This window comes from Eublepharis macularius, chromosome 15 (assembly GCF_028583425.1).
Source record: "Eublepharis macularius isolate TG4126 chromosome 15, MPM_Emac_v1.0, whole genome shotgun sequence".
Classification (NCBI taxonomy): Eukaryota; Metazoa; Chordata; class Lepidosauria; order Squamata; family Eublepharidae; genus Eublepharis; species Eublepharis macularius.
The window spans coordinates 32,364,780-32,391,792 of NC_072804.1; the positions used below are offsets into that span (position 1 = coordinate 32,364,780).

Below are 27,013 nucleotides of genomic sequence, written 5' to 3' on the forward strand. Positions count from 1 at the left end.
CATGGTTTCCCTTGGATAAGCAGAAGGAACCCTATTCTGTATCCTGGGAAGAAAACTATTAATAAAATCTCTGTGTATAACCATAAAGTTAGTAATTATTTTTATGACATGGCTTCTAACATCTGTGGCTGGCAGGCAGAAATTTTACATGAACAGTCTTCACGTTACCTGCTACCTAATCCTAGAGATACCCTTGATTGAACCTGAGACCTTCCTCATTTAAAAACATACTCTGAAAGCAATCTTAAGCAGATGTACTCTGAATCCTGCTTAAGTCTACTCAATAGCACTTGCTCTCAGGAAAATGTTCTTAGCATTGCATTGTATATCACTGAATCACAGCCCTTCTTGAAGGTTCTCACGTAAATTTAGATCCCCGACAGTAAAAACTGAATCCAATGGATTTCTACCCATCTTGTTAGAGGAAAAAGAACAGTGGCTTTTGGGAAGGACAGGGAAGCTGGAATCACAAGTCTTTTCTTAGATAAGGGCCATGGCTCAGAGGGAAAGTGTCAGCTTTACAAGTAGAAGGTCCCAGGTTCAATCACCAGCGTCTCCAGTTAAAATGAACACAGGACAGGTGAAAGATTTCAGCCTTAGACCCTAATTGTGACTGGCTCCTGCCTATGTGACTGGCTCCTGTCCGTCACAATTGATAAAGACTCATCTTGGCCATTCAGGGTCTGACTCTGAGTCAGCACTGAAGGCAGCTTTCCTGTGTTCAATTGTATAACCACTCACCAGTCAAGGACATCATTCCTTCTCCATATATAATATTGCAGAGTTCTTCTAAACACAGCGTTATTGTTCATCACATAGCAGGGGAGCCCTGTTGGTCTGCTAAAGCAAGACCAAAACCAATTGTTGAACCTTAACAACTAACAAGCTGCTTGAAGTTAGGTCTTGTATCTGATGGTGGGCTCTGGCACCTGAAAGAAATCTGTAAAGCCTGCTCTACATATGCAGCAGAAAGAGGTGGTGTCTAATGGGCTTAACTGTTTCAGAATGTGTTTCTGTTTTCTTTATTTATACCCCATTTCCCCCCAACGAGGACCCAGTGGCTTACATCATTCTCCCTTCATCCAATATTATCCTCACAACAACCCTGTGAGGTAGGGTAGCCTGAGAGGCTGTGACTGGTTCAAGGTCACCCAGCAAGCTTCCATGGTCGATGCAAATGTGGGCCACCGAGATCCTAGGTTAACACTCTAACCACTACCCTATTCTGGCTCAGGAAGTCAGCAGTCTCATGTTTCCTCATGTCAAATGTTGTTAAAGAGGATCACATCCAAGTGAAAGGATCTAGCCTAAGTTTTTGCATGTTGTGAACACACGAAGCTTCCTTGCTTAGAGATGGGGGTGGGCAGAACTTGAGATGGTCCATGTAATAAAGCACATACTATGTCACTGAGCCACAAACTTTCTGTTGCCTAATCTAGTGTTCCACTTTTGAGGAATTTTTGACATAGGCGAAGTTTGAAAAAGGTCCCCTCTCCCCTGCCGTCTAAAGTGGCCCAGTCCATTTGACCCCCTCAGCATTCCACCACTTTACCATGCCTTTCTGCCACAGGGGGAAACCGGGCCTTAGTCTCTTGAAGCCCGCCACAAGACTTTTTTGTTAGATCCCTCAGCCATCTTTTCAAGTTCTGGGAGTGAGGCAGACATCCAGATGTAGCTGGACCCACAGAGAAAGGAGGATACATGTTAGGACTTTGCCCCCTCTCCAAACTCCAGCACGCTGGCTAATGCAGGGATTCTTGCCCTTGTTGAGCCAATGGGCACTTTGGAATTTTGAAAACCACTAGTGAGTGCCACCAAAAATGGCTGCTGTGGAGGATTGGCTCCTTGCATTGGGGGGAAGAAACACTGTTTGGTTTCAGTCTCCAAAGAACAGGAAGCCTTTCTTCCTTGAACAGCCACAGGGAGAGGTCTCCAAACCCAAAGACAGAGAAAAGTACATAGCTGTGATTCTCATCATGCATATGATGAGCTCCTTTTGCTGAACTGGTAAGGAGCCATTTCAAAGCGGTTTTTCTTTTAGTTCCATTCAAGCCTTTGGATTTCAGTCCCAAGACTTAAGAAGGCCAGAGAGACACGGCTAGGTTCCAAACCCACAAACACTATGTTGGAGAGCACTGCTTGGGTATGCATGCCAGTTGGATATTGCAGAAGTGGACTTATTCTGCTTATGTCAGATTGCACAAAACAGGGCAAAAAAAGAAGTTCTGCGTTGTATCACCTAGTTTTATCGATTGCATTAGGGTTTAGAGCAGAAAGAATGCCATTGAACCTGTATTGCAGAGTCGGGAAAATGTTTCCAGGGACTGTCCTTTTCACATCATTTTCTAGTATTATTTCCAAAGCTCATAAAAATCTACTACGCATGAATAAAATAGCAACTGATACCGTTTCAGAGTTTTTGGCACATAAAAGCAGTCTTGAGAGAGCAGAGCATGGACCACCAAATCCAGCATCCTGGTTACAATAATTTTCCCCCAGAAGGTTTACAGGCAGGGCGTGCCTTAATAACTGGTATATATTTACCCAAGGAAGATCCAGAACAGCTTACATCATTCTCTCCTCCTATATTTTATCCTCACAGCAACAACCTTGTGAGGTAGGTTACACACAGTGACTGACCCAGTTACCCAGCAAACTTCTATGGCATCGTCCAGACTGAAGCTGGGTCTCCCAGATCCCAACCCAACATTAGCTGCTGCATCACACTGACCCTCTCTCTGGTATACAAAGCTACACTGTCTCTATACATAGAGATTCCTTTAGCCGTTGTGGTTTATAACGATCAAAGTTCCTGTCCTATTATGAAATTGTCTAGTGTGTAACCAAAGATCTCAGCCCAGCCGTGATATATCATTAAATCTTTGCCACCTCTTTTTTTCCCCCTTCACTATTGGCTGTATTTGTGGGACCCCTTAATTGTAGTGATGGTTTTAGTTTTAATATGTAATATTTATTATTGTTTTTAATGTTGTAAACTGCTTTGGGCCTTGGTAGAAGGAGAGGCCGTATAAAAATCTAAATAAATTTAAAAAATACATTCTGACATGAAGCAGTCTCTAACTTAATTGTATGTTGTGGGAAGAGGTGCTTCCTTTTGTGTTTTACTAGATTCATTAAATGGACAGATTTCTGATATTATGGGAGACAGAAACATTTTACACTTGTCCCCTGGTTCCAAAGGTGTATTCTGTACTTTTAAGGTACCAGAGTCCATTTTGTACCCAGCTGGGGTTGCCAACCTCCAGGTGGGCACTTTTCGTGGAAATACAACTACTCTGCATACTATAGCAATATGCTCCCCTGGACAACATGACTTCTTCAGAGGGAGGGCTCTATGGTGTACCACAGAGTCTAGGAACAACAGAAGCTACATCCCCACTGAACTTCCTGCCCTGGTACAACCTCCAAATTTTAGGAGTTTGCCTAGACAGAGTTGACAATCTCAGCCCAAAAATAATGACTACTAAAACCAGGACTATGGAGGACTATGGTTCGCTCTCACCTGATCTGCCTCTGAAAGCGGAAGATTGCTCTCTTCATGAGAGCAGAAAGAGACATGTCGGACAACAGTGCAAAAACCCTCCTTCCCAGGAACATCAAGAGGTTGTGGTGCTTTCAGAGTTAACCAGTTTATCAGACCACCACCACATGCAGGTTACAGTTATTTCAAAAGATGCATGAAGAATCCAGCCCTCTGTGGCACCAGGATAAGTATCTTGGTAAAGAGAACATCACGCTCACAGTTCTTTCCACTCCTGATTTCTCATTCAAGAAAAAAAGGGAGTTAAAATTGTGATTCTCAACTAAGGCATTGCAGCCCCCTTACCCAAGGAAAAACCTACAAATCTGGGACAGGAGACTGAGAAATTTTGGGGCCCATGTGAGATTTCAAGCATTCTCTTCTCCACTGAAGTTGCCAACCAGGAGGGTCCTGAGGATCTCCCAGAATTACAACTGATCTCCAGACTACAAAGATTAGTTCCTCTGGAGAAAATGATAACTTTGGAGGGTGGAGTCTGTGGCATTGTACCTGCTGAGTTCCCTCCCCTCCCCAAACCTTGCCCTCCCCAGGCCCTACCCCTAAATCTCCAGGAATTCCCCAACACAGAGTTGGCAACCCTTTTCTCCACATTGTCTCTGGCTAACAGCTAACAGAGCAGTCTGTTTATGCTGCTCACTCTAGCCCAAGTATAAAATCCCAGAGTCTCCCGGGGCCTTAAAAAGGTGGCACATATCAAATAGGAATCATAAACAACGTTAAGAAGTTGACCAATAGGCAAAAGAGCATCCTTGAACTCTTCTGCCTGAGTTTTGCCTATTGACATCTAAGTCATACATGTCACCCTTTGCCTTGCTTGGAGCGCTGTTTCTCATATCCTTTTTTAAAAAAATTGTGGCCGGAGTTTGCATTTAATGTGATATTGAGTACTTGGTAGACAGTAGTAGATTATAAATTAAGAATCACAGTGGGATGGGGGATCCATTGCTGTTGGAGGTGTTAAAATCAGGATAAAACCAAAACGTACCTCTGGGCCTAGCTAGGGATACTTGCTCTTTCAGCTAGCAAGCGTGCGTGGATATGGAAAAGTCAGGTTCAAAGCCCCACTCTGTTATAAAGCTGAAGAGAGCATGAGCACAAGAGGAAAGGGAATTATCCTTCTGAGAGAGCTGTGACGTCCAAATGCTGCTCTCATCTCTTAAAATAACTGTTAGCAGAGGGTTTTTTCTTGAATTAAAACTTGGAAACCCTTCCCTCTCATACTCAGAAAGGTTGAGTTTAAAGTAAGAATTCAAACTATGTATCTACTAGCGGAGAAGTTCACTGGTGTTTTTACAGGACTCCCTGGCCTAGAAAGCCCGGAACAGTGACTCACATAGACTCAACAGGCAGGCTCCTCTTGAGTAGTAACAGGACAGAAGCATTGGTTTTTTTGCAGCTTAAAAATACACACACCCCACCCCCTGCCAGAACACAGGCTCTAGGTGGCAGGCTTCCCTGAACAAAAACAACCGTTTTCTCTCCCATTAGCAGCCCATTCCAGAGTTCTGGAATTACTTGCGAGGAAGTCCTCAAAGAGGCTGCCACTGAGCAGACGTCTATGGAAACAGGGAGAAACTCTTGCAATCGATTATACTGATGTAGAAACGTTGCAGAATTACCACACACGTAACATCCCACAGAAGTTGACAAAGCAAGAATAGGAAGGGATGCTGTAAGTTACCTGGAGTATTTCTTAAATGGGGAGAGCCAGCCAAACATTCATTTAAAAATAAATACAATGGTTCAGATGGATGACCTGTGACTTAGCAGCAGAGCACCTGCTTGGCAAATATAATGTCTTACCCTCAGCCCCCGGCACCTCCAGTTAAAAGGATCTCACAGGTCTCAGGAAAGGCCCTGGAGGGTTGTCAGTCCAAATGGACAACGTGGAGCCTGATGGACTCAGGAATACACATGAAACTCTCTCATACCGAGTCAGATCTTGAGTCTAGCTAGGTCAGTATTGCTTGCTCTGGGGAGGTCTTTCAACATCACCTACTATCTGATCCTTTTAATAGGAAGGGCACATGCTTTACCACCCTTACCACAGCCCTATTAAATAGGCCAAAATGGAAGCCAAAAAGGATCAATCCCTGCATATCTGTTCAGCTACCAGAGGCACTTTCTTCAATGGAATGAACCTTGCGCCACAGGACTTCCACAAGCAGAGCAGTTCCTCAGGATGTGACCCAAGAGATTAACTCGGTATATTTCCCAATACAAGTAAGATGTACATCCCCAAGACATAGGGCAGAAACAAAGTCCAGTGTTTGGCTTTTATTGAGACACAGCGTTCTTCCTTTCATATAACTTATCTAGTTAAAATATTCATCTCCATAGTTACCACAAAAAAGTAACATAGAAAATTGTTATTTACAGTCAGGGACCAAAATACAACCGTAATTCAGCGTTACCTTTTCCTTGGGGTACACCAAAAGAAAAAAAAAGACTGTTTTTTGTAGTGTAGCAGTGAAAACAGTACTCATTTTAAAATGTTCTGGACACCCAACGGATAATCGGAAGTGGAGTAGTTTCACTCTGCATCAAATCCCACATGGGCACCATCTGCCTGTTAAAAGGAGGTTCAAAATTCTTTCAAAACCAATTCATTTAGCATCTGGCTTTGAGAGAGGAATATCTCACCTTCCCAACCTGTAAGGAGCATGACTGCTCCTTCTCCTGCCTCCGCAAATGGCCTGCTTCAGCTATCAACAAAATGCATTCCATCATAAGATTCAGAAGTCACATTATCTGCACCGCAAACTTTCCTCAGGGAAAAAAACAACAACTACCAAACTAGTCTGAAATACTGACAGGTGGCTGAGTTCTCAGATATGAAGACCCAATTTCACTGGCGAAGTAGACTCAATGACATAGCTGAGGGAAGGGCCACACATTCCACTGGGCAATAGCCAAAGATGGACCTTGGCCAGCAACAGGGCACTAGCAACACTCAGACATTGGGGGGACAAGCCCAATACCTGATAGAACAAGTCCAGCCTACTGAATTAAGGAAATTTAACAGCCTGTCCTTCCAGTCCTTGCATTGTGAAGGGGTGGAGCTACAAAACCTTTGACACCCCCACTGTTGTGTGGAAAAATAACAATACAAGAGCCAGGAAGAAAAGGCCTCAGTCAGGTAGCGCAAGTTGCCATTTTGGGTCCGCAATCCCTTGGCTGGGGCTGAAAAAGTTCGAGAGGCCTGGCTGAGATTAACTGGAGGGGGCGGGCGGTGTTAACCAGGGTCAGATATTAGGTACCCAAATTTAACATGCCCAGGGAATACTGTGGATGCATCCAGATGCTCTTTCCTCACTGACCAAGACATTGGTTTCTGAACCTTTCCGTTTCTCCTTCCCAATCCCAATTATAAAAAGGAGGGGGGGGGAACACATTAAAAAGCACAACAGGAGGCAGATTATATTATTAACTAAATACAGCAAAATTAAATACAGCAAAAGCAGAAAGGAGCACGATTTCTTTTCTTTTTAAAACAGCACAACACACTTTGAAATGCTACACGATGTCATTAAAGCTTTCTAGGGCCTTTAATCAGCTCTGAGCAGCCTGCGAGAGACCCATTTTCAAACACCATCATAATTAAAAACTCATAGAAAAAGGAGTCAGGACTGCAGGGACATTCCATCGGACAGAGAAACATCAAGAGGGCTTTTCCTACCCTGCATGGCACATGAGTCACAGAAAAATAATTAAAAAAGGTCCCATCCTGCCCCAAATGTTGAGGGATTAACAGTGGAAAGAATAAGCAGGGTCTTCTCTTTTGTTAACGCCAACTCTGTCCTGGTAGAGATGTGGAGCATCCTTGCAAGATCAGATGTTACAAGACTGGAAAGTCACTTGAAGAATTCCCCCCCCCACACACACACACACTTCCCTATGAATCAGGATGTCCTTCATAAGTCCTCCTAATCAAAGTTCCTTCAGCCTTGGCACCAAGAAACGTACTATCATGCTTCCCAAGACATGTCTTGCATCTTCTCTCTACACCCATCACCATCAGGATAAATAATATTTTTATAGCCCAGCGTCCCACTCCAGCACTTTAAAAAAGCAGTATCCAAACAACACATTTTCCTCAAGTTCTCGGTCGTATGGTCAAGACAGAGACAACTCCCGGTGAGCTTTCTCTTGGCCTCTCGAGTGATGAAAATTGTACCACGCACCCAACCCAGCTGCAGATACTCCAGACAGAATCCTACACAGACGGCCTGCCACTTTTTCCAACATCTGGTGCGCAGGACTCCTAGTAAGAGAGGTTTCACTGGGGAGGGTGGTGTCTTTTCCCATCAAGTCACTGGGCATTAAAAACTAAAATTCTAAAGTGATTTCATGACTCCCTTGAAGTACTTTGCAAGGAATCTGGTGAAACTTAAGTGGCTACATAAAAAACAAACATCCTCTGACCAAAATCCAGGAGAAGGGAGAGAAACAACAAATCTAAAATCTTGTTTTTAACATTTAAAACACAAAATGTGTGCGCATGCGCACACACACACACTCAGACACCCCCCCCCCATCAAACCTAAACACTACGGCCTTCGCTATTCATTTTAAAAACAAATTTGGCTTCCAAATGTCGTGATCCATTTTAAAAACACAGCTGAGCGCTTAAAATTTAGATTTGTGCATTTTTTTTTTGCTCCTCTCCCAAAATTATGTGCTGGGTTTTTTTTTCCTATGAGGTTTAAAAAGGAAGATGGGGGGGGGGGGTTCCCTCCAATCTTTTTTCAAATGAACAGAAGATGGAATGGAGGGACATCCCCAGCAGCTAGAAAAAGCCAGTTGCTCCCACTCTGCATGAGGGTTTCAGCAACGCAAGGAACATTTTGAAAGATCAGATTTCAAGGATTAAGAAAGAGATGCTCTGAAGATGGCCTGACAAAAAGCTGGAAAACCTCTGGCAGGATCTATGGACTGTGGGGTGGGGGTGGAGTCTGAAAACGAGCAAGCCAGATTTGTAGCAAAGGCTTTTCTTCATGAGAACGGCATCTGAGGCAGAAGAGCTCTAGATCCTTAAATCTGGCCTGAGAAAAATGCTGCCGGGGGGTGGGGTGGGGTGGGGGGAGGGAGATATTCCTTTCTGTTCCTTTGTTGAGGCAGGGACAGGTAGAAAGAGAGATTACAGGACAGGCCACGGTATGCTGACCTTCTCATTTCAACACGCATTCAGAATTCACATTTTCAGACGCCAGGCTACAGGAGCAGAGGGTGGGGTTGGAGGGCTGCCTCAAACAATACTGTGCTGTTGGTCTTACACTGGGGTTTGGGGGGTACTTTTAGGGCCCCCCTCTGTTTGCCCACGAACAATGCTCCCATCGAAGAGAAGAGCTCCCTTCTTCTCCCTTGCTCACAAGCAGCTTTATCTTCGAGAAAATCTGTTTTTGAACGCTTTAATAGTCTTTGCCATCATGGGTGCAATTTCTGAAAGAAAAAAAACAGAGGGGGTGGCATACATGTGCAGGAAAGGTTCCTGGAAAAAGGGTCCTAATGAAAAGAACCCAGAAAGCTAGGAGCAGGACAAAGAAGAAACCTGGTCTACAAAGGCAAGGGGAGGTGACACAAGAGGAAAGGACAGGGCCTTTTTGGCTCAGTGCGCATTGCATTGTAACCCATCTCTATTGCCACTAACTTTTTACGCCCAGCTGCGTAAAGTTTTAGCTTCCTAATGGCTAGGGATTCCATCACACCCTCTTACTTTCCTTTCTGCCCCAATGCTAATTTATGCAAGATACAGAAGGGCAAGTTCTGTCACAACCTTCCTCTTCAATTATTATTAAAACTCCTTATTAACCACTAATTATTAACAGAGATACCCATTCCATAGTACTAAATTAGATGACTGGATTTAAGGCCATACAGTAACACAGCAGCATAAACAGTATTTCAAATGTTCAGACTAAATTTTAGCAAAAAAGGTTTTGTCATAAACCCAAACTTGCGACCCCACCATTTTGAATACAAAAGTTCCACTCCTAAAAGCCACCCCCCATATCAAAGACCTTCTTCTGAGGGGATTATAGCTAGACCACTTCCATTTATGCCACTGAAAGATTAACCAAAGACCTTGCTTCTATCTCTTTTAAACTAAAACAGAACAAGGGTTAAGCCATCAAAAGGAGGTTTCTGATTCCCATTTCCCAGATTAAGGTCCCTAGACTGAGTGAGAGGGTTCGGCCTTGAGAGAGACCAATGCAGTGTCATGATTCAACCTGGATCTCTCAAGATCACACGTTGCAGAAGATACTGGCTCCCAGTGGAGTTCCGGATCCAGTTCAAGGTGTTTAAAGCCCTTCACGGACTGGGACCTGCATACCTGAGGGACCGCCTCTTCCATTACGTTCCCTGCAGGGCATTGCGCTCTGCAGACAAGCAACTCCTGATGGTCCCCGGCCCAAAGGACATCCGTCTTGCCTCAACCAGGGCCAGGGCTTTTTCTGCCCTGGCCTGGAGGAATGGTGTCCCGCTGGAGATCTGGGCCCTGCCGGACCTGTTACAGTTCCGCAGGGCCTGTAAAACAGAGATGTTCCGCCAGGCCTTTGGCTGAGTGCCAGTGGGTGTCCCCCTTCTTCCACCTAAGACCACCACTTTTTCTGGGGCTGCCCTTGGCCATGTGCTATGCTTATATATATGCCCATATACGGATTCCCAACTAGAGAAAAACCAGAAAAACCCGAACCATGTGGTTTATAGTTTGTCACATTTCATGAACCACGAACCAAGAACTTTCACAAACCTGCCCTGGTTCACGAATCGGTTCATTTTGGTTTGTGAAAATGTCACTTCCGGGTCAGCAGAAGGTCTGCAGGAAGTCCATCCCATTGCCTAGGAAACTGATTGATCGGCACCAGGCTGTCTGCAGTGATGAATTGAAAAACGAACCAAACAAACCAGCCTAAAGTTCGTGGCGGTTCATCAGAAATGGGATCTGACGAGCTGCTGGTTCACGAACCACAAACTGGCCTGGTTCGTCATGAATTTTGGTTCGTATTTCAGTTCATGCCCATCTCTACTCCCAACTATTTATTTAAATAGCCTGCGGCTGGACTATTTTAATTATTGTCTTAAGATTATTATTAATTTTATAGTTTTATGATTAATTCACTGTATTTTATGAATGTTGTTAGCCGCCCTGAGCCCATTTGTGGGGAGGGCAGGGTATAAATCAAATCAATCAATAAATAAATACTGAGGCAGAGCCTGAGCAAGGGCATAGACTCAAGTTCATACAGGCCTGAAGCCTGCAAAAAATTTTCTGCTGTTTGGGCTACCCGAAGAAAGAGAAGGCAAAGAAGACTCATTCTGCTGATGGATATCCTAGCTGTCAGCAAAGATCAGCCATAGGAACAAAGCTGTTGGCTGGCCCAGTTAGGGCTTTGCAGTGCAAACCGACTCCATGCCCCAGTTTCCTACTGAGGAAAAGCACACCATAAGCTTCTAAGGAACATACTGGGCTCCCTGAAATGCAATTCAAAAGCTACTGCTCTAGCCAATGCCATCAAAGAGCTCTTCTCCTCACCAACCCTGCACCCTGCATCTTTTCTTCCAGACCCCCTGTACCCTCTGTGCTATAACCCGAGGCCATGAATTTGAACCAGACCAACCACTGGCCAAAGGAATATTGCAATATCTCTGGTCACTTACTCTTCACAGGGGGCTTCCGAGGGTCATAGCTAACGGAGGAAGCACTGCTCACAGAGAGGCCCGAGTGACCGCTGCTAGTGCTGGGCCCTTCATAAACCTGTTCCTCCTCCACTTGAATGCTGCTTTTTGCAGGGGAGAAGAGCACTGGCTTTATCCTGAGGGAGAATAAGGATATTACAGGTTAAAAAGCACTCTTTGTGTGCTCAAGGACCAACCATTCTGCAGCTTCAGTTAATCTGCAAAAGCATATATTTTTATTTATTTTATATAAAAAAATTGAATAATAAGCTTCTTGACTTCCATTTGGCCCTAGGTACACACCCCTCAGCACTGAACAGAGGGTATGTGGTTTGAGACTCACTTGATCTTCTCTGGGACAGCTGCTCCTCCAGTGCCAAACTTCTCCTGCCTTCTCCGCACGTCCCGGGGTGGCTTTGCAGCAGAATTGACAAACGCCATCTTGGCTACTCTGCCTAGAGGTACGTTGGTGGGAGAAACTCAAGTTAGCCAGAGGAATGTTGGTCCACTCAGGGCCTCAATAGTTAGCCAGCGTGTTCTTTCTCTGCCTCACAGGAGACAGGCTGTCTTCCCTGAAGGAGGCTACCTTCCCCTCCCCCACCGCCTCACCTACAGTTCCCTCTGAGAGTGCCAATATACTTCCTGCCACAGCGTCTTTTCTACAGCCCCATGCAGTGCAGCACATAAGCCTTTTCTAACTGGTAGTTCTAATTGGCAAGAGCATCTCAAGAATAGCCAGACCCAGGGCCTTGCAGACAGTAAGGGTGCCACACTACATCTTGCTGCACCAGATCCAGGAGCCAGTAAACAGAGGCCACTTTTCCCCCTCCCACACTGCGTAGGAGCAGCAAGGCCTGTGGAATCTCTGTTCAGCAATGCCCCAGAAGCAACAGGAAGCCCCCACCTGTATGATATAGGGCAAGCCTACCTCACAGAGACAAACAGCAGTGCCACGTTTTCTATTGATCATTGCAGCTACATAGGATTAGCAGATGATCAGGCGTGGCTCTGTGCAGTGAAATCTTGTGTTCAACGCACAAGAGCAGCCCGACCTGGGTATTTTTAAAAAGTCACATGGTTATGTGGTTGGGCGCTGAGTCGGCACTCTGCTTGTTCGACTCCCACTACTGCCATGAATTCTGCAGGTGGCCTTGGGTAAGCCACTCCTCTCAGCCCCAGCTCCCCAGCTGTATTGTGGGGAGTAACACTGACTGTGTTCACCACTCTGAGTGTGGCACTAATCTGTCCAGAAGGGCAGTATATATGCACACTGTTATTTTTATTAACCCTAGAGGCAGGTATCAAAAGCACACGCCGAAACACCAAACGTGGTTTCATAGAAAAGAACTTCAGAATTCCCTCAGGTTACTACAGATGGCCCTACACCGCTGAAGAAGTCATGTTGAAACATGTCGGGTGACAACTTTTATAAGGGATAAAGTTTTTTCTATACTGACTGTCATGTTGACTTCAACAAATGCATTTGCACATGTTCCATTTTTTGACCCTGTCCCACAGTCCCAACCCAACTGCATCATTTTGTCTTAATAGGAATTTTTGCTGTTCGATTAAAATGTTACTGCAAACTGTAATACACTCACTGACTGGCTGATGTTATCATATTTTGTAATTCTCCTACTGATTGACTAAAAAAGACTTTTTTTATCATACGTGTAATCCACCTTGGGTCCCAGTGAGAAAGGCGGACTAAAAATGAAAATATTATTATTAAATAATAACAACTATTACTATAACTACTACTTTGGTTTTATATTAATCCTGCTCTTTTTCTTGGCAGCCTGATGTGCAAAAATTAAGCTAGCAAAGCATCCTGTTCTGTGACATGCAGAAATTTCAGCATCCAGCAAAGTGTTGCTAAAGGCGAAGAACAGGGTTAATACAAAAGTTGGCGACTCTAATGTCCACTGCCTTTCAGATCCAGCAACAGACAGCTAGCCCCTTCCCATCTTGTGCCATCTTGGGGCTCTGCCCTCCCCTCTACCTTTAGGTTTATTGGCGTGAGCGGAGCGGATGTTCTGGGTCAGCAGGAGCAGCCGCTGCTCGCGGGCATCGTGCAGGCGGAGGTACATCTCCCGCCATGACTCAAACTCCTCTGGCTTCTCTTTCTTGAAATCGCGGATGCAGTGATTATGCCACAACTCATTGGTGTCCTCGGTTAAAAACTGAAGACCAAAAACACAAAGAATGAGATCAGGGTATAAAAGGAAGCATGGAGTGGCTAGCAGCTCAGAACTGTCAGATGCAGCTCCATTAGTGGTTTTCAGACATTCTGAACAGCCATGGTTCAAACTACTGCTTAGTTGTGACATCCAAATGCACGTGATTCAAGAATCTGGGTTTTCTTAGCTGATGCAAGTTGGGATTTAAAACTAGAGTTTGTAGCTGGCTTGTTAACCATAGTTGGTTCCAACTGTGGTTTGTTGAGATGTCTGAATGGAGAAACCACCCTTTGTTATTGAGTAGTACAATCCTTTATTGGGGCCTGTCCAGAAATGGCAGAACAGGAAAAATAGCCTCTGTGTTGGGAGTTGGAGAGGAGGCAAGAAGCAGAGACTTCAGAGTTTGTTAACCAAACAGGATTTATCACCTACATCCAGAAGACTAACCAGGGTTTGTTGCACAAGTGGCAGTTTGTTGTGATACCTGAACACAGTCACTTTTAAGGCCAAGCAAATCTCAGTAGATGATCAGTGCCTGGTTCAGAGACCATTTGAGAGCCACTAAAGTTGTTTCAATTCAGAGACTGGATGATCACCCAAAACTTTTAAAATAATACCTTGTTAAAAAAGCAGACCTCTACACTGCTGCAACAAAAAATAATCAATGACATTTCCCCTATGCATTGATGACCTTGTCCCCTCATTGGTGAGAGTGTCTCTCTTTTCTATATGAAAGGTGCTTATTTTATTGGAAATAATTAATATTACTGAGGAGTTTGAATAATTAGGACTTTGGTCCCTGTTTTGTATTGCTATTCTGAATGGTCACCTCCTTTCTAAAATGCTTGCATTGATAACTCTGATCTGAATATTGTCAGTTGAGATATCGCAAAATGCTTCAACAAGTCCTATTCTGCATTTTAAAAAATCAAAATAACAAGCTGCTCAAAACTCCTTAAGACATAGCAGGTAATAGACAATGCAAAAGAAAAGGTACAAAGATCATGTTTGGGTCACATTCTTACTCTAAGGAGGTTAAGGAGATATGCAGCATTCCCCCTCCCTCCTCTTCACATACAAACACACACACATCCTCTTGCCATTTTATCCCCACTGAGGCTGAGTGATGGTAAAAGCCACCCAAAGATCTTACCTCATTATGTGGACGTGAACATGGATCAACCAGGGCAGGGTACACAATGATGACTACACTACACTGTCTCTCATACATGCTCCACAGCAATTGTTCATACTCTGTTTGGCAAACTGGTGAATATGCTGCAAAGTCACACCCCTGCCTAAAGGGTGTGAAGAACCAGCTGCCATCATGATACATTTCAATTTGTTTGTTTTTTTTAAAGGCAGAGATCCAAGTTCCTAATTCACATAGATACAAAGCAAGTCTCTATGGAAATCTTTCTGCACTATCCCCTCCCTTTCTCCCTTCCCCCCATGGCCATCCCACACCCTTGCCAAACACTTCCTAAATCTAAATCACACAATACAAAATCAATTATAAATGAACAACAAAAAAAGGAGGCATACACAAATATAGGGAACCTAAACACAGAATGAGAGATCTTTTTATTCTACACAAAATACATAAAGTCCCCATATTATGACAGCTGAAGTTGTCCAACATTTGCCAATGTGCACTTAATGGACAGTCAGGTCCATTTGCCAACATGATTGGCAAATTCTGCCAAGCATGTTATTGACTACACAAAATTCGTTTTTTCTCCTGGACCCCAATGTGTGAGCCAGGAGACCATTTACAACAGCTGCTCCCAGCCTCCACCGAGACAGAAAAAATTATAGGGTTGTTCAGCATGTTTTTCTTTCCAAAGACATATGGCACCTCCATCTTTTTCTACCCCAGAGGCTCATTTGCAATAGCAACAGCTGGCAACCAGTGTGTGCTGCCCAAAACAGGGTGCTGCACAAATCTGTTGCCTGAGCTGCTGTGCACCACTCAGCTGATGATGCCTGAGTCCCATCCACTCCTGCCTAGAGTTGGAGAGATGCCCAAATCTACTTGCATTCTAAGAGACCTAGAAAAGCAAAATGATATTCCCAGGATTCCCAAAGTAGAAGCAGGGAGAAAAGGGGAGGGGGGGAACCCTTGCCCATATATAGCACTGGGGATTCTTAGAACACAGTCTGATGACATTTATCAGAAATCTTGCTGCTACAAAGTGGAAGAAGACAAACAAGACACATGCACATATCCTGTTTAAAACCTCATGCTTAAAAAAAAATATATTGTGATCAACTTTGAGCAAAACCAAGATAATACTGGCTTCTTTTTCTCATTTAAGATCTGAATTAGAAAGCCTGACTGCAGTCCTTTTGCTTCCTGCTACAGAAGTGAAGGGCTGCCATTTATTTTTTGGCATGGGTGAGTTAAAGCACTCCACTCAGGGCTTTTTTTTCTGGGAAAAGAGGTGCTGGAACTCAGTAGGTTGCCCTCGGAGAAAATGGTCACATGGCTGGTGGCCCCGCCCCCTGATCTCCAGACAGAGGGGAGTTTAGATGGCCCTCCGCACTGCTGAGCGGCGTGGAGGGCAATCTAAACTTCCCTCTGTCTGGAGATCAGGGGGCGGGGCCACCAGCCATGTGACCATTTTCAAGAGGTTCCGGAACTCCATTCCCCCGCGCTCCTGCTGAAAAAAAGTCCTGACTCCACTTGAGGATGAAAGCAAAGCCCACTTTCTTCTCTTATCAGGGGAATGGTTGGGCCTTGATCAACAGGAATCCTGCAAAGGTTTGCATGCACGGCACATGCACACACACACATCCCAGACTCCATGCAGCAAGTCAAGAACTCCCTTTTGCACACATCCCACCCACAAGGACAGGCATTTTATTTCTCTTTAAAGCATTTCATATACGCTGTTTTGGAAATCATCGAAAAGAACCCTGCACCATAGGCCAGTCTTCTTTTCTCCATATTTCAGATTTGCAACCAAAGTTGAGTGAACTTTGGCTTTCCTAACACCCCCTACTGAGCACACAGCAGCGGCTAGACAAGATGGTTTCAGGTGGGTGTTTTTATAAAAGGAAGAAGATTGCAGTCTTCATTGCCTGAATTATCTTACTGCATCTTACTGCACTGTTCATTGCCTGAATTATCTTACCGCATTGTTTTCTACTTTTGTAACTCCATTTTTTTGCATTGTTTATGACTTATCACGTCTGATACTTTGGTTTTTTGCATTATTCCTATTTTTACATTATTTCTAGTCCTAGTCCCATTGCATTGTTTACTAGATGGCACAGGCTATTTGATGGCTTTGTTTTATATTCAGTAATCTCCCTCAAGTCTCAACAAGAAAGGCGGGCTATAAACATAGTAAATAAAATAAGCCAGGAGCTTCCTAATTCAGAGCTCAGCAGCATTATCGCTATGCCACACAGCCCTGCAAATCCCAAGGTATATCTAGATAGTGACCTTACTTCAGGGCTACAGCCACAGCTCTGTTTGCAAGAGGTGCTGGAAGTCAGACTGACACAAAAAATCCTTTTTCCCCAATCTCTCACCACTCACATGATTACACTCCTCGATGCGGTACAACTGGTCCGGGGTGCATCGCTCCAGGACGGGTTCCAGAACAGTGAAAGGAACGCCACCCACTTCATAGATTGCTATGAGGAAGGGGAGGAAAAGCACTCATTGTGGTCATCAGATTTCTCTGTGATTCTATAGTAGACCCCCGAGAGAGGGACACAAGCATACCGAGAGCCAACATGGTGAAGTTATCAGACGGTCCAACTAAGATGGGGGTGACCCTTGGTCAAATCCCCCAATCTACCATGGAAACCTGCTGTAAGTGCTGTTATTTAACCCCTACAGCAATGTGAGCCTGTCCGCATCGATCACCAAAGGCTGGCAAGATAGTCTTACAGTGCTATCCTATGCGGAGTTACTCCAGTCGAAGTCCATTGAAGTCAATGGGCTTAGACTGGAGCAACTCTGCATAAGATTGCACTATTAGGATCCGGACCTGGAAAATCTGTTTTCTTCCTCCTTTATTTCTAAAATTTTTCATACCATCTAGCCTGAGGAAGAGCTCTGAGGAGCTCAAAAGCTTGCACAGTGCTTTGGGTTGTTCTGGTTGACCATAATAAAAAATATTACATGGATTTTGTTTCTTGTCCTGGATTTTGCAAGGGCCAATATGGTTGTTTACAACTTAAAAAAAAATTTAGCCCATCACTGTCTCTAAGTCTAGCTTACATCACAGTGTAGTTGTTATAAGGGTAAAATGAGAAGGGGGAAATGTTGTAACCAGCTGGGAATCCCCCTTGGGAAGAAAAGCAGGAGATAATTATCTAAAGAAATAAGTAAAATAATGCTCTTGCACACTGTACAGACCACTATGGCATCTTCTGAAATGCAGGATGCATCAGGCTGAACTAGATCAGAGCTGTGTTACCCAAAGGCTGCTTGCTGACCAGTAGGGACTCATCCACAGATCCCTGTGGACTTCCAGCTGCCTCAATGTCCCTTTTCCAAACTGACCAATGTGGTTGCTCAGAAAAGAGATCACGGGGCTGAGGGCTGGCAGGTGGAATAGGTCAGCAGTGGGTGCTGAACCAAAGGAACTGGGAACTAGGAAGGGAGGCAAGATATTTCCTACAATTGGGAACTAGGAAGGGAGGCAAGATATTTCCTACACCTGGCTCTGAAATCCTGGCTGGTGTTTTTTTTTTTTTAAAATTCTCAGGTGATGAGTTAAGACAGGATTCTTCCACCTATGGCACGACAGCCAAACATGGCTCAGTCCAGAACTGAATACGATCCTTTAAAAAAGAAAATGAAGTTCTGGTCTATTGGAGGCATGGGTGCAAAGCTAGAAGAACCAGCCTATGAAAGGGAACGGGAAACAAAGATTGTTTAAAGGGCTCCTTGAAGATGCTTCAGGACAAAAAAATGATAGAGCTGAAGAGTTGCCAGAAATCCAGGCACAAAACATGTGCAGATTTGTTCCAGCGCACTAAAATCATTGCACAGGGTGCTCTTGTGTATATTTATGACTTATTGAGTGAGCTCATGTTTGCTGCTCCCTAGTAAAGAACCATCATTTGGGCTGCAGAAACATGATAGATTATTATCTTTTCAATCATCACAAACTGTCGCTTATTAACATTAAATGACCTTTCTTATACTGACTCTTTGTGGATTGTTTGCTTTGAGTTTTGACATAGTTTGGCTCTTTTATCATTAAAGGTTGCTAATCCCAATTTTGGGGAAAGAAGTAGCAGATAAGGGAAGTGTCAAGCACACAGACAGACCTGCCCTCCTGCACGCTGATTCTCCCCTCCAAATACCTGTGCCTGTTTTACCATTACCTGGCAAAACTAGATCAACAGCAGTATAGAATTCAACCTATGAGAGCCACCCACCACACCTGGCAATACTCACAGTCAATGTTATTGCTGAGGACTCGGATGCACTGTTCATACAAAGACATCATCTTTGGGAGGTAAGCAGTTTTGGATCCCGAATAGACCTGCATCTTGGAATTCAGCCTGCGTCCCGTGAAGCCTGCTTCATCCTCCTCTGTGGGCGAGGACAATGCTGCAAACCAAGAGATTAAGGTGTGTGTGTGTGTGGGGAATACATGGATTACTATCAGATCTGAAGACCCAGTACAGAAATAGTCAAAGGCAATCTCTAATGGCTGGATGAGCCCCAATCTCAGAAAATTAAAAACGTCTCTTTGGATTAGACTGCAGATCTACCTAGTTTAGCAGTAGCCAATCAAATAACCCTACGCGGCCAAAAAATGTGTCAGGTATATTGTTGATAGAAATGGAGGTTCCATTTAGCTATCATAGTAAATAGCCACTACCACCACCTCATGGTAGAGAACTAATTAATTTTTTTTGCATATTGTATGGAGATGGCCCAAACTTCTAAAGGCCAAAGGCCTTGGAACGAGTGTATGGGAAAGTAGGTAATTCTTTTCTTTAAACTAAAACTACACCGCAAAGTACTAAAAGCTGTACATTAGGTGTACATTAATTGGACAGCAGCATGCCAAAGAAAAACCTAAGGGGACCCCAGACCCAACCTGAAGGAATCTGAAGGACCATCTTTTCCCGTATGTTTCTGCCTAAGAGTTAAGATCACAGGGAGAGGCCCTCCTGATTGTCCCGTCAATTGAAGAAGTTCAGTTGGTGGGTATACAAGAGAGGATCTTTTTGGTGGGAGCCCCACAATTATAGAACAGTATTTCCAGCAAGGTGAGCCTGGCCCCCTCACTCTTTATCTTCAGGAGACAGCCGAACAGAGTTTTATTCAGGACAGCATTCAACTATCTGGTATTTACTTACTGGTAGTTTTTAAATTGTGATTTTAAATTGTGGTTTTATGCATTTTTATGTTCATTATCTTTACTTCCAACGTAAGCCCCCTTGAGTTCTATAAGGTAGAGAGGTGGCTAATAAATGTTATAAATAAACCTGTGTAAATTGGCCTCTCGCAACCAGAGACCAAGAAGGGGTCTCCTTATACCTCGAAGCACACTCAGCAGTACTCCTACTTTTTGTAAGAGAAGATCAACCACTAAATGTTGGGCTGGATCCCATGGACCCATTCTGCCAACAGAAGTCCTCTCTGACATCAAGGTAAGCCTCCTTCTGCTGGAAGAAAACTCCTCTGGCAGCAGAACAAACCTGTGGAATCCAATCCACAGACTACCTATCACCCAACACAAATTGCTTAATTCGTGAGTGCCACAGAGGCATATCGGACAGCTTGGATCCAGGACACCCAAGCGCACTCCTTCTCCCATATGAGATTCCTCAGGCTGGCTCCAATAACTTTTCTGTCTAACAGTCACTACACACTGGGGGGGGGGGGGGGGGAGAGGCGGCCTCTGGCAGCAGCATCCGCCTTGTGGGTTTCTTTCCCAACAAGGTGTATGGAGGCAAGCTCATCTTTAACAGTCTTTCAGAAGCAAGCACAAATGTTTCCATTCCAATAGGCCTTTGGAGGTTCTCTGTATACGGCCTTGCTATGTCACCATCTCTAGCAACCCGACTATTACACTTTACAGGGAGTTTTTGTTCTTTAATGATGCCATTGTGAGATTCGTTCCCTGTTTTCATTGTTGTAAGCAAGACTGCTGGGCAGAAGCAGAAATAAATACGTCAACAAAAGAGATTTTAAAAATGTTCCTAACATTTCTCCCTCTCTCCTGTATCAAGGAACAACTAAAGGATTTTCTCAAAAAGGTTCCATTCTGTTCTCATTTCAAAAGTTACCTTTCCTCTTTGGCTGGCTGAGAGGGAGCGAATCCAGCGAAGGAAGAGGGCGGTAGGAACTCTGGATTGGGGGCAAAGGTATGTCAGGGAGCGTTGGCACAACATCAATGGGGATCTGAAGGGGAAAAAAACATAAGAGTGTTTACGTATAGCAGCCTTGCACAGAAGCCCACCCAAAATATTTACTAGCCTTCCTTTCCTCACACGCACCCATGTAAGAAGACATTTGTGTGAGAGAGGGAAAAAATCTCTTCCCATTTGCAAAAGCTTCGCAACTTGGCCTCCTAAAGGCAATGACTGCTCATCTCATGTGACCAACTGAGTTGCTGTATTGTCGAAGGCTTTCACGGCCGGAGAACGATGGTTGTTGATCCCTGTCTTTTGGTGCCACACCTCTGAAGGTGCCAGCCACAGCTGCTGGTGAAACGTCAGGAACTACAATGCCAAGACCACAGCAATACAGCCCAGAAAACCCACAACAACCAACTGAGTTGCTGTTTACAAATAGGGACAGGAGCACCCAGCTGTTGACAGATGACACTCAGACAAACAATACATTTCACTGGTTCGGTGGAAGTGTGTGTGGGGGGGTACAAAATGTAATAGTTCGTAAAATAGTTTAAGGACGATGAAAATGTTGTTTGGAACAGGTTTCAAAGAAAGGATGGGGTCAGACAAGTGATTTTAGGTGGGGGGAGAGGTGGTGCCATGTAGGAAATCTAATGGGCTTGTTATGGGAAAGACAGCTGTGACTGAACATTGGGGGAAGCTTCTTAACCGTGAAATCAGTTTAACACATGGACCCAATGACCTCGCACTTCCCCCCATGGAGGTCTTTCAGCTAAGGCCTGACAGTCATCTGTTGGAAAAGCTCAAGTTTTGGATTTCCTGCTTAGAGCAGCAAGTTACTCTAGATGACCAAAACAGAAGACTAGTGGCACCTAAGCTATATTTATTCCAGGTATGAGCTTCCATGAGACAGAGCTCACTTCAGATACTGTATCTGAAGAAGTTTGCTCTAACTCACAAAAGCTGATTAACGGATAAATGTTGTTAGTCTTTAAAGTACCACTGCACTTCCATTTTGTTCTGCTGCAACAGACTAACATGGCTACCCCACAGGAATTGGTCTACATGGCCTATAAAATCCCTCCAACATTAAGGCTCTAATGCTGAGTGGGAATTTGATGCCCAGGTGTGCAAACATCTGATACATGTATACCTTCCTACCTTAACAACTTCCCCTCTCCCACACTCATACAGAATATTAGACTTAGAATGAAGATTCTTTCTACTTAAAAGAGTAAAATTGGCAGATTCCTGTTTTCCCTCAAGGAGAAGAGACTATCCTGAAATGATTAGGTACTTCCTTACCCATGCCTTCTGGAGGCAGGAAATAGGCTGCTCTTTCCATCACCAATTGGGAGGCAGCACCCACCATCTTCGAACAAAGGATCAAACAGACCTTGCTCTAAGCCAGAAGTTGTGGGAAGAGAACTCTCCCATTTGAAGATAGAAAGAGCACCTAGTTTCTACTTCCACAGGTCACAATATCCAACCATCTCAAGACGTTCTCCTCTTCTCAAGGAGAAACCGGACTCTACCAAATTTTCCAAATGGCACTCTTGCCATCTCCCATTCCTGAATTAAAGTCCCTGTGCTAGATAACTAAAGACATGCACATTCTACCCTTGACCATCTCCCATCTCAAGTTCAAAAGGAGCTACAGAGGAACTCCAAGAGGACAGGTAAAAATGAGGCACAGAGTGTGCAGTGGTCCTCCCATGACAGCATTCATGAGGTTCAAGGCTTATGAAGCCAAAGTACATCAAAAGATGCAGGCAGGACAGACTGATATGAACTGAGGCAGTATTTGAATTAAACTTTTCAGTTGATGATTTCTTAGATGATGATGCATACCCACCAGTCGCTATCAACTATAAAATAAAGCCTTTATACAGCCTCAGAAAGCACGCCAGAAGTTTCGCACATTCTTAACATTTCAGTAGGTGGTATGTCACATATTGCTTATTTTTAGGTAACGTGAACCCAAACACAGTTTTGTAGACAGGCCCTGGTTAGAATCAACAAGAGAAAGTGCTGTTTTTCCACTGTTCTTTTCTGCAATATTTTGTGCCTTTACCTTTATCCCAGAACTGCCCAGTCCCACCTCAGACCCACCCAAAAATGTTTTTAAAATCTCATCTAGAAGCAAGGGCTGGAAATAGTTAAAAAGCAGATCAATATTTTCCATGGGATGGAAGATTAAACATTATTATTAGGGTACTAACAATGCCATGCTAAACAGAGTTACATGCTAAGTCCTTGGAAGTCAGTAAGCTGAGAAAGGTGTAAAAAGCTTTATTTACAAGTTATCATGAGAAAGAATAAAATTGGAGTAAAACATCACCCAGATGGAAGAATGGATGACAATTGTGGTTCCTTGCTCATCATTGGCCCTCAGCATCAAGCCATAATGCAGGTGCATGAACTAGTGTGCTATATGATGGACTTAAAATGATATTTTCACTACAGTTTTCTTTTGAAAAAGCAGGCTTTTTTAAGAGTTCCTTAAATTGAATTTTAAAAGAGATTATACATTTGTATTCAGATTTCATTCAAACCAGATTATTTTTGAGAGAGAAACATACTATAGATGAACCTTAAAAATGTAATTATGTCCTTCAAAGCAACTGACAGACAATCTATAACATTGTTTATTAATTGATATGTTGCACATTTTTTGCTGATTCCATTTAACACAGTAAGGAACTCATGTCGGTAAACCTTCTCCAAAAAGAGAGATGAAACCTAAATACACAAAAACAACAAACACCTCGTTTTTCAAAATCACTCATTTTTATCTGTCCTGGATAAAGACTGAGAAGATGAGAGGACCGGCTTTCTGATTCTACAAGCATGTGGGCAGGGACACTCTGCCACAGTGGAGCCAACATGCAGGAGATGAAAAATCCCAAGTCACCAAATTGACTGAGAAGTTCTTTGGCTCAAGCCTTGCAGAAATGAACAGAAGCTTAATAGTGTGCAGTGGAACTTCCACGGGTGCTCTCTCCCCTGAACTGTATCCCAGAGGTCAAGATCTGCATCTTCTTTTCTGTCACTGCACTGTGTGTGTGTGTGTGTGTCTGTGAGGGTGCTCTCCACTTCTTCTAACTCCCTTTCCCATCAGATATCCCAGGCCGCCACACTGAAATGGATTCACCCTTCCCTTATTTACCAGTGGCTTGAGCTTGTGTGTGTGGGAGGAGTGTGGACAGACACCTGTAGCTTCCCTTTCTCTGATTTGCTATCCAACTTAGCCTAGCTAGGAGATGGTAGCATATGTGTGGAGGAAATGACCAGATGTGTAGCTGAGGGTCTTTGAACACAATCTGAGTTCTTAAAGGAGATGATTATTATTCACTGTAACACAGCTTTACACTCTAGAGCTCACGTACATAGGGAAAAGGTACATTACTGCAATAAGGACTATTGCACAGCTAAGAAAAAAAATTAAAAACAATTGAGGCTAGTCTAAGCATTAGATGTTCTCTTGGCATGTGTTAAATGAATAAATACCACCTTTGGGTGGAGAGGCAGCATATAAACGTTTTAAATAAATAAAACAAACCCCTCCTTGGGATGCACACAAGCCCACTAGAACTTATGAAACGGAGGCAGATGCCACTTTATTCCCTCCCCTGGTTCCTGGTCCAGCTTGAGCACTGCGAATGGGGTGTCCAGATCTTTTAACCAGGGTGGGTTTCCTTTCACCCGAACTGGAGTTAGGGGAGGGATAACACTCCTGGGTCACTCGGCACTCTTTTCTCCAATAAGCTTGGAGCACAGGTGTCCCTCCTTTATTGCCCCATTCAGGTCATCCAAATAGCCATGCATCTTGACCCTTCCTGGCAGCTGGACAAATGGGCATCTCTTTGCAGGAAACTCATCTCCACCCACATGGCAATTTAAGTAGTTTATTACTCCCCTTGCTAGAAAGAGTGTTCTTCCCTAAGATTTGGGTCCTCTGGACATAATTCAAAACATCAAACACTCCCCTGTGACAACACCTCAGCCACACTTCGCCCCCCAAATGCACTCTCTCCACACCTTGTCTCACAGCCAAGTCATTTCTGGACAAGAGTTTCTCCCAGTTCTCAAATATCTTGCCACAAAGTTTGGCTTACCTTTGTTGGTTTGGACAACTCCAATTGCTTCTTCTCATTTGCCGGCTTGTGGGATTTTCGGCTGGAGTCAGAGCTCTTGGCGCTAGACTTGGACCCATTCTGCTTGCCGTGCCCTCGGTCCTTGACAGGGGCAGGCACTGGGGGCTTCACTGGCACCTTCTTCTTCTTCTTGTGCTGCTGAGGTTGGTCATACATGAGATAGTTCTCAAAGGACATTGTTGGCTTTTCAAACTCGTCCTCCGCTTCCCTGTCCACAGAATCGGGAGACGAGAAGCCGACTTGTTTTTTGTTCAAATCGGAGGCTTTGGATTTGCCCTCCGAGGTTTTTAAACTGCTGGAAGCTATTTTCTCTTTACCCTTAATAGACGAATCCCGCTCTGGTTTTCGCTTCTCCCGATCGCTGTGCGAGACCTCCAGACCCTGCTTGGCTTTCTTAAGTTTGGCTGGCTCAGAATCTACAAGCTTCTGCTTCTTGACGTGGTTGCCCAAAGTCTCCTCAAAGTCAAGGTGCGGCAGCTTCTCCTTCTTTGAGCTGCTGCCTTCTCTCTTCTTCTCTGGCTTGCTGCTGTCTGTGGCCTTCAGCTTCTCCTTGCTGCTGCCTGCCAAAGAAGCTTCTCTGAGCAGCTCTTTGGAAGATCCCTTATGCAGCCGTTCCGGGCTAAAAGCAAGAACCCTTTCCTCCCCCTTGGCCTCCGGCCGTCGCTTTTCCTTATGAGAAGATTTATGCTCTTTGCTCCAACTCAAGCTGGCTTTGTCCTGGGCTTCACTGAAGGTCCGAACATGACCCCCCTCTTGCCTGTCCTTGTTAGCCTTCCGGTGAAGGACTGTCTGCTCCTGCTCCTCCACTGTGCAGAGGTCTGGGGATAGTTCCTGAGGGCTCTCGCTCAGTGCGGGCGAGATTGGATGCCCATAGTCAGAGCACTCTTGATCAGAGGAGAGCATGGGAGACTCTCCGCCCCACGTCCTGCCCTCTGGTGTGCCGTAGCTCACAGTCTGATGGGGTTTCTCCGGTTTGGGGTACCTTTTGGGCTTCTTGGCCCCGTAGGTTGGCTCATATGACTGGCTGCAGGAAGGCTGGTATGCTTCCGAATAGTCCTGCTCAATCTCCTCATCCTCTTTGGGGGACGGCTCTCGCTGCCGTTTCCTAGAGCTGCTTCGGTCGTAGTTGCGTTCTTCAGATTCAAGGTTATTCCTTAAGAAAGAGAGAGGGTGCACTATGAGAATGAGATTGATGAATCTAGAAAGGACAGTCTTATTTATTCTGGGGTCCAGGATGGGGACCCAGAATTACTGCTACCCATGTAGGGCCTTTGCTCCATGTGAGGTGGGTGGTAGCTGCCACTGGAAGCTGACTGCCTGAGGCCTGGATAGAGTGGGGAAAAGCATCTGCCTCCAAGCTGCGTGCCTTAGCCCTAGAGGGGGCTACAGTGAATGGCTGCTGCTGCTGCAAGCAGGCAGCCCGTGCCCCAGACAGAGTGGGTGCAAACGGCAGCAGCAGCAGCAGTCTGCTTTCTGTCTTCTTTTTCCCCCTTCAAGGGGTGAATAGGGCAGTGGGTGTTGGGCCCCCGCAGCATGGAGCTTGTGGCAGCTGCCCATGTTGACCATTGACTAAAACTGCCCTGATCAAGACAGCCCCAAACCTTAAAAGAAGTAAGTTAACTCAGCAGTTTAGTTTGCTGGAGGCAAAGAACGCAGCCCAGGCTGCTCATACATCAGAGCTTCTACACATGCAGAATTCAGCATTATACTATTTGTATTTTTGAAACAAGGCCTCTAGTCTTCATGACTGAAGGTAACACCTAGCGTGCATTTGTGAAAGATTCTAGCCTTGAAGAGTGGAATTTCTGCCTTCCTTCACATGCTTTTACCCAAGAACTTAAGACAGTCTCTTTTTCCTACAGCCTCTTATTCTTGAAGTTCCATGTTACACAAAATCTAAGACACCAGACTCTGAGTAATGTTGGCCAGTGAGCAAATTTAAACAAAATGCAAGTTCTATTGACTTCTGCATTTTTCCTTGCACTTAGATTCTGCATTTTTAAAACATTTTGGCACCAACTTCCATCCCTGGCCAAGGAGGAGAGGGTCCAGATGTGGGTAGAGCTGCACTGCTACACCTCTTTAATCACTGG

The 27,013-nt window shown here is 44.5% G+C and overlaps 1 protein-coding gene across 1 annotated transcript in view; it reads right to left on the reverse strand.

Moving 5' to 3' along the window:
- Positions 1-5,824: 5,824 nt before the first annotated feature.
- Positions 5,825-27,013, reverse strand: part of ELOA (elongin A) — a 35,374-nt gene continuing 14,185 nt past the window's right edge. The window contains exons 4-11 of the mRNA XM_054999630.1: positions 24,882-26,073; positions 20,695-20,809; positions 18,848-19,003; positions 16,970-17,067; positions 13,245-13,425; positions 11,586-11,697; positions 11,225-11,379; positions 5,825-9,004 (exon numbers count right to left, since the gene is read on the reverse strand). Of these exons, the coding sequence (XP_054855605.1) occupies positions 8,943-9,004; positions 11,225-11,379; positions 11,586-11,697; positions 13,245-13,425; positions 16,970-17,067; positions 18,848-19,003; positions 20,695-20,809; positions 24,882-26,073 (2,071 nt within the window). The 3' untranslated portion in view covers positions 5,825-8,942. The remainder of the gene's footprint in view (positions 9,005-11,224; positions 11,380-11,585; positions 11,698-13,244; positions 13,426-16,969; positions 17,068-18,847; positions 19,004-20,694; positions 20,810-24,881; positions 26,074-27,013) is intronic.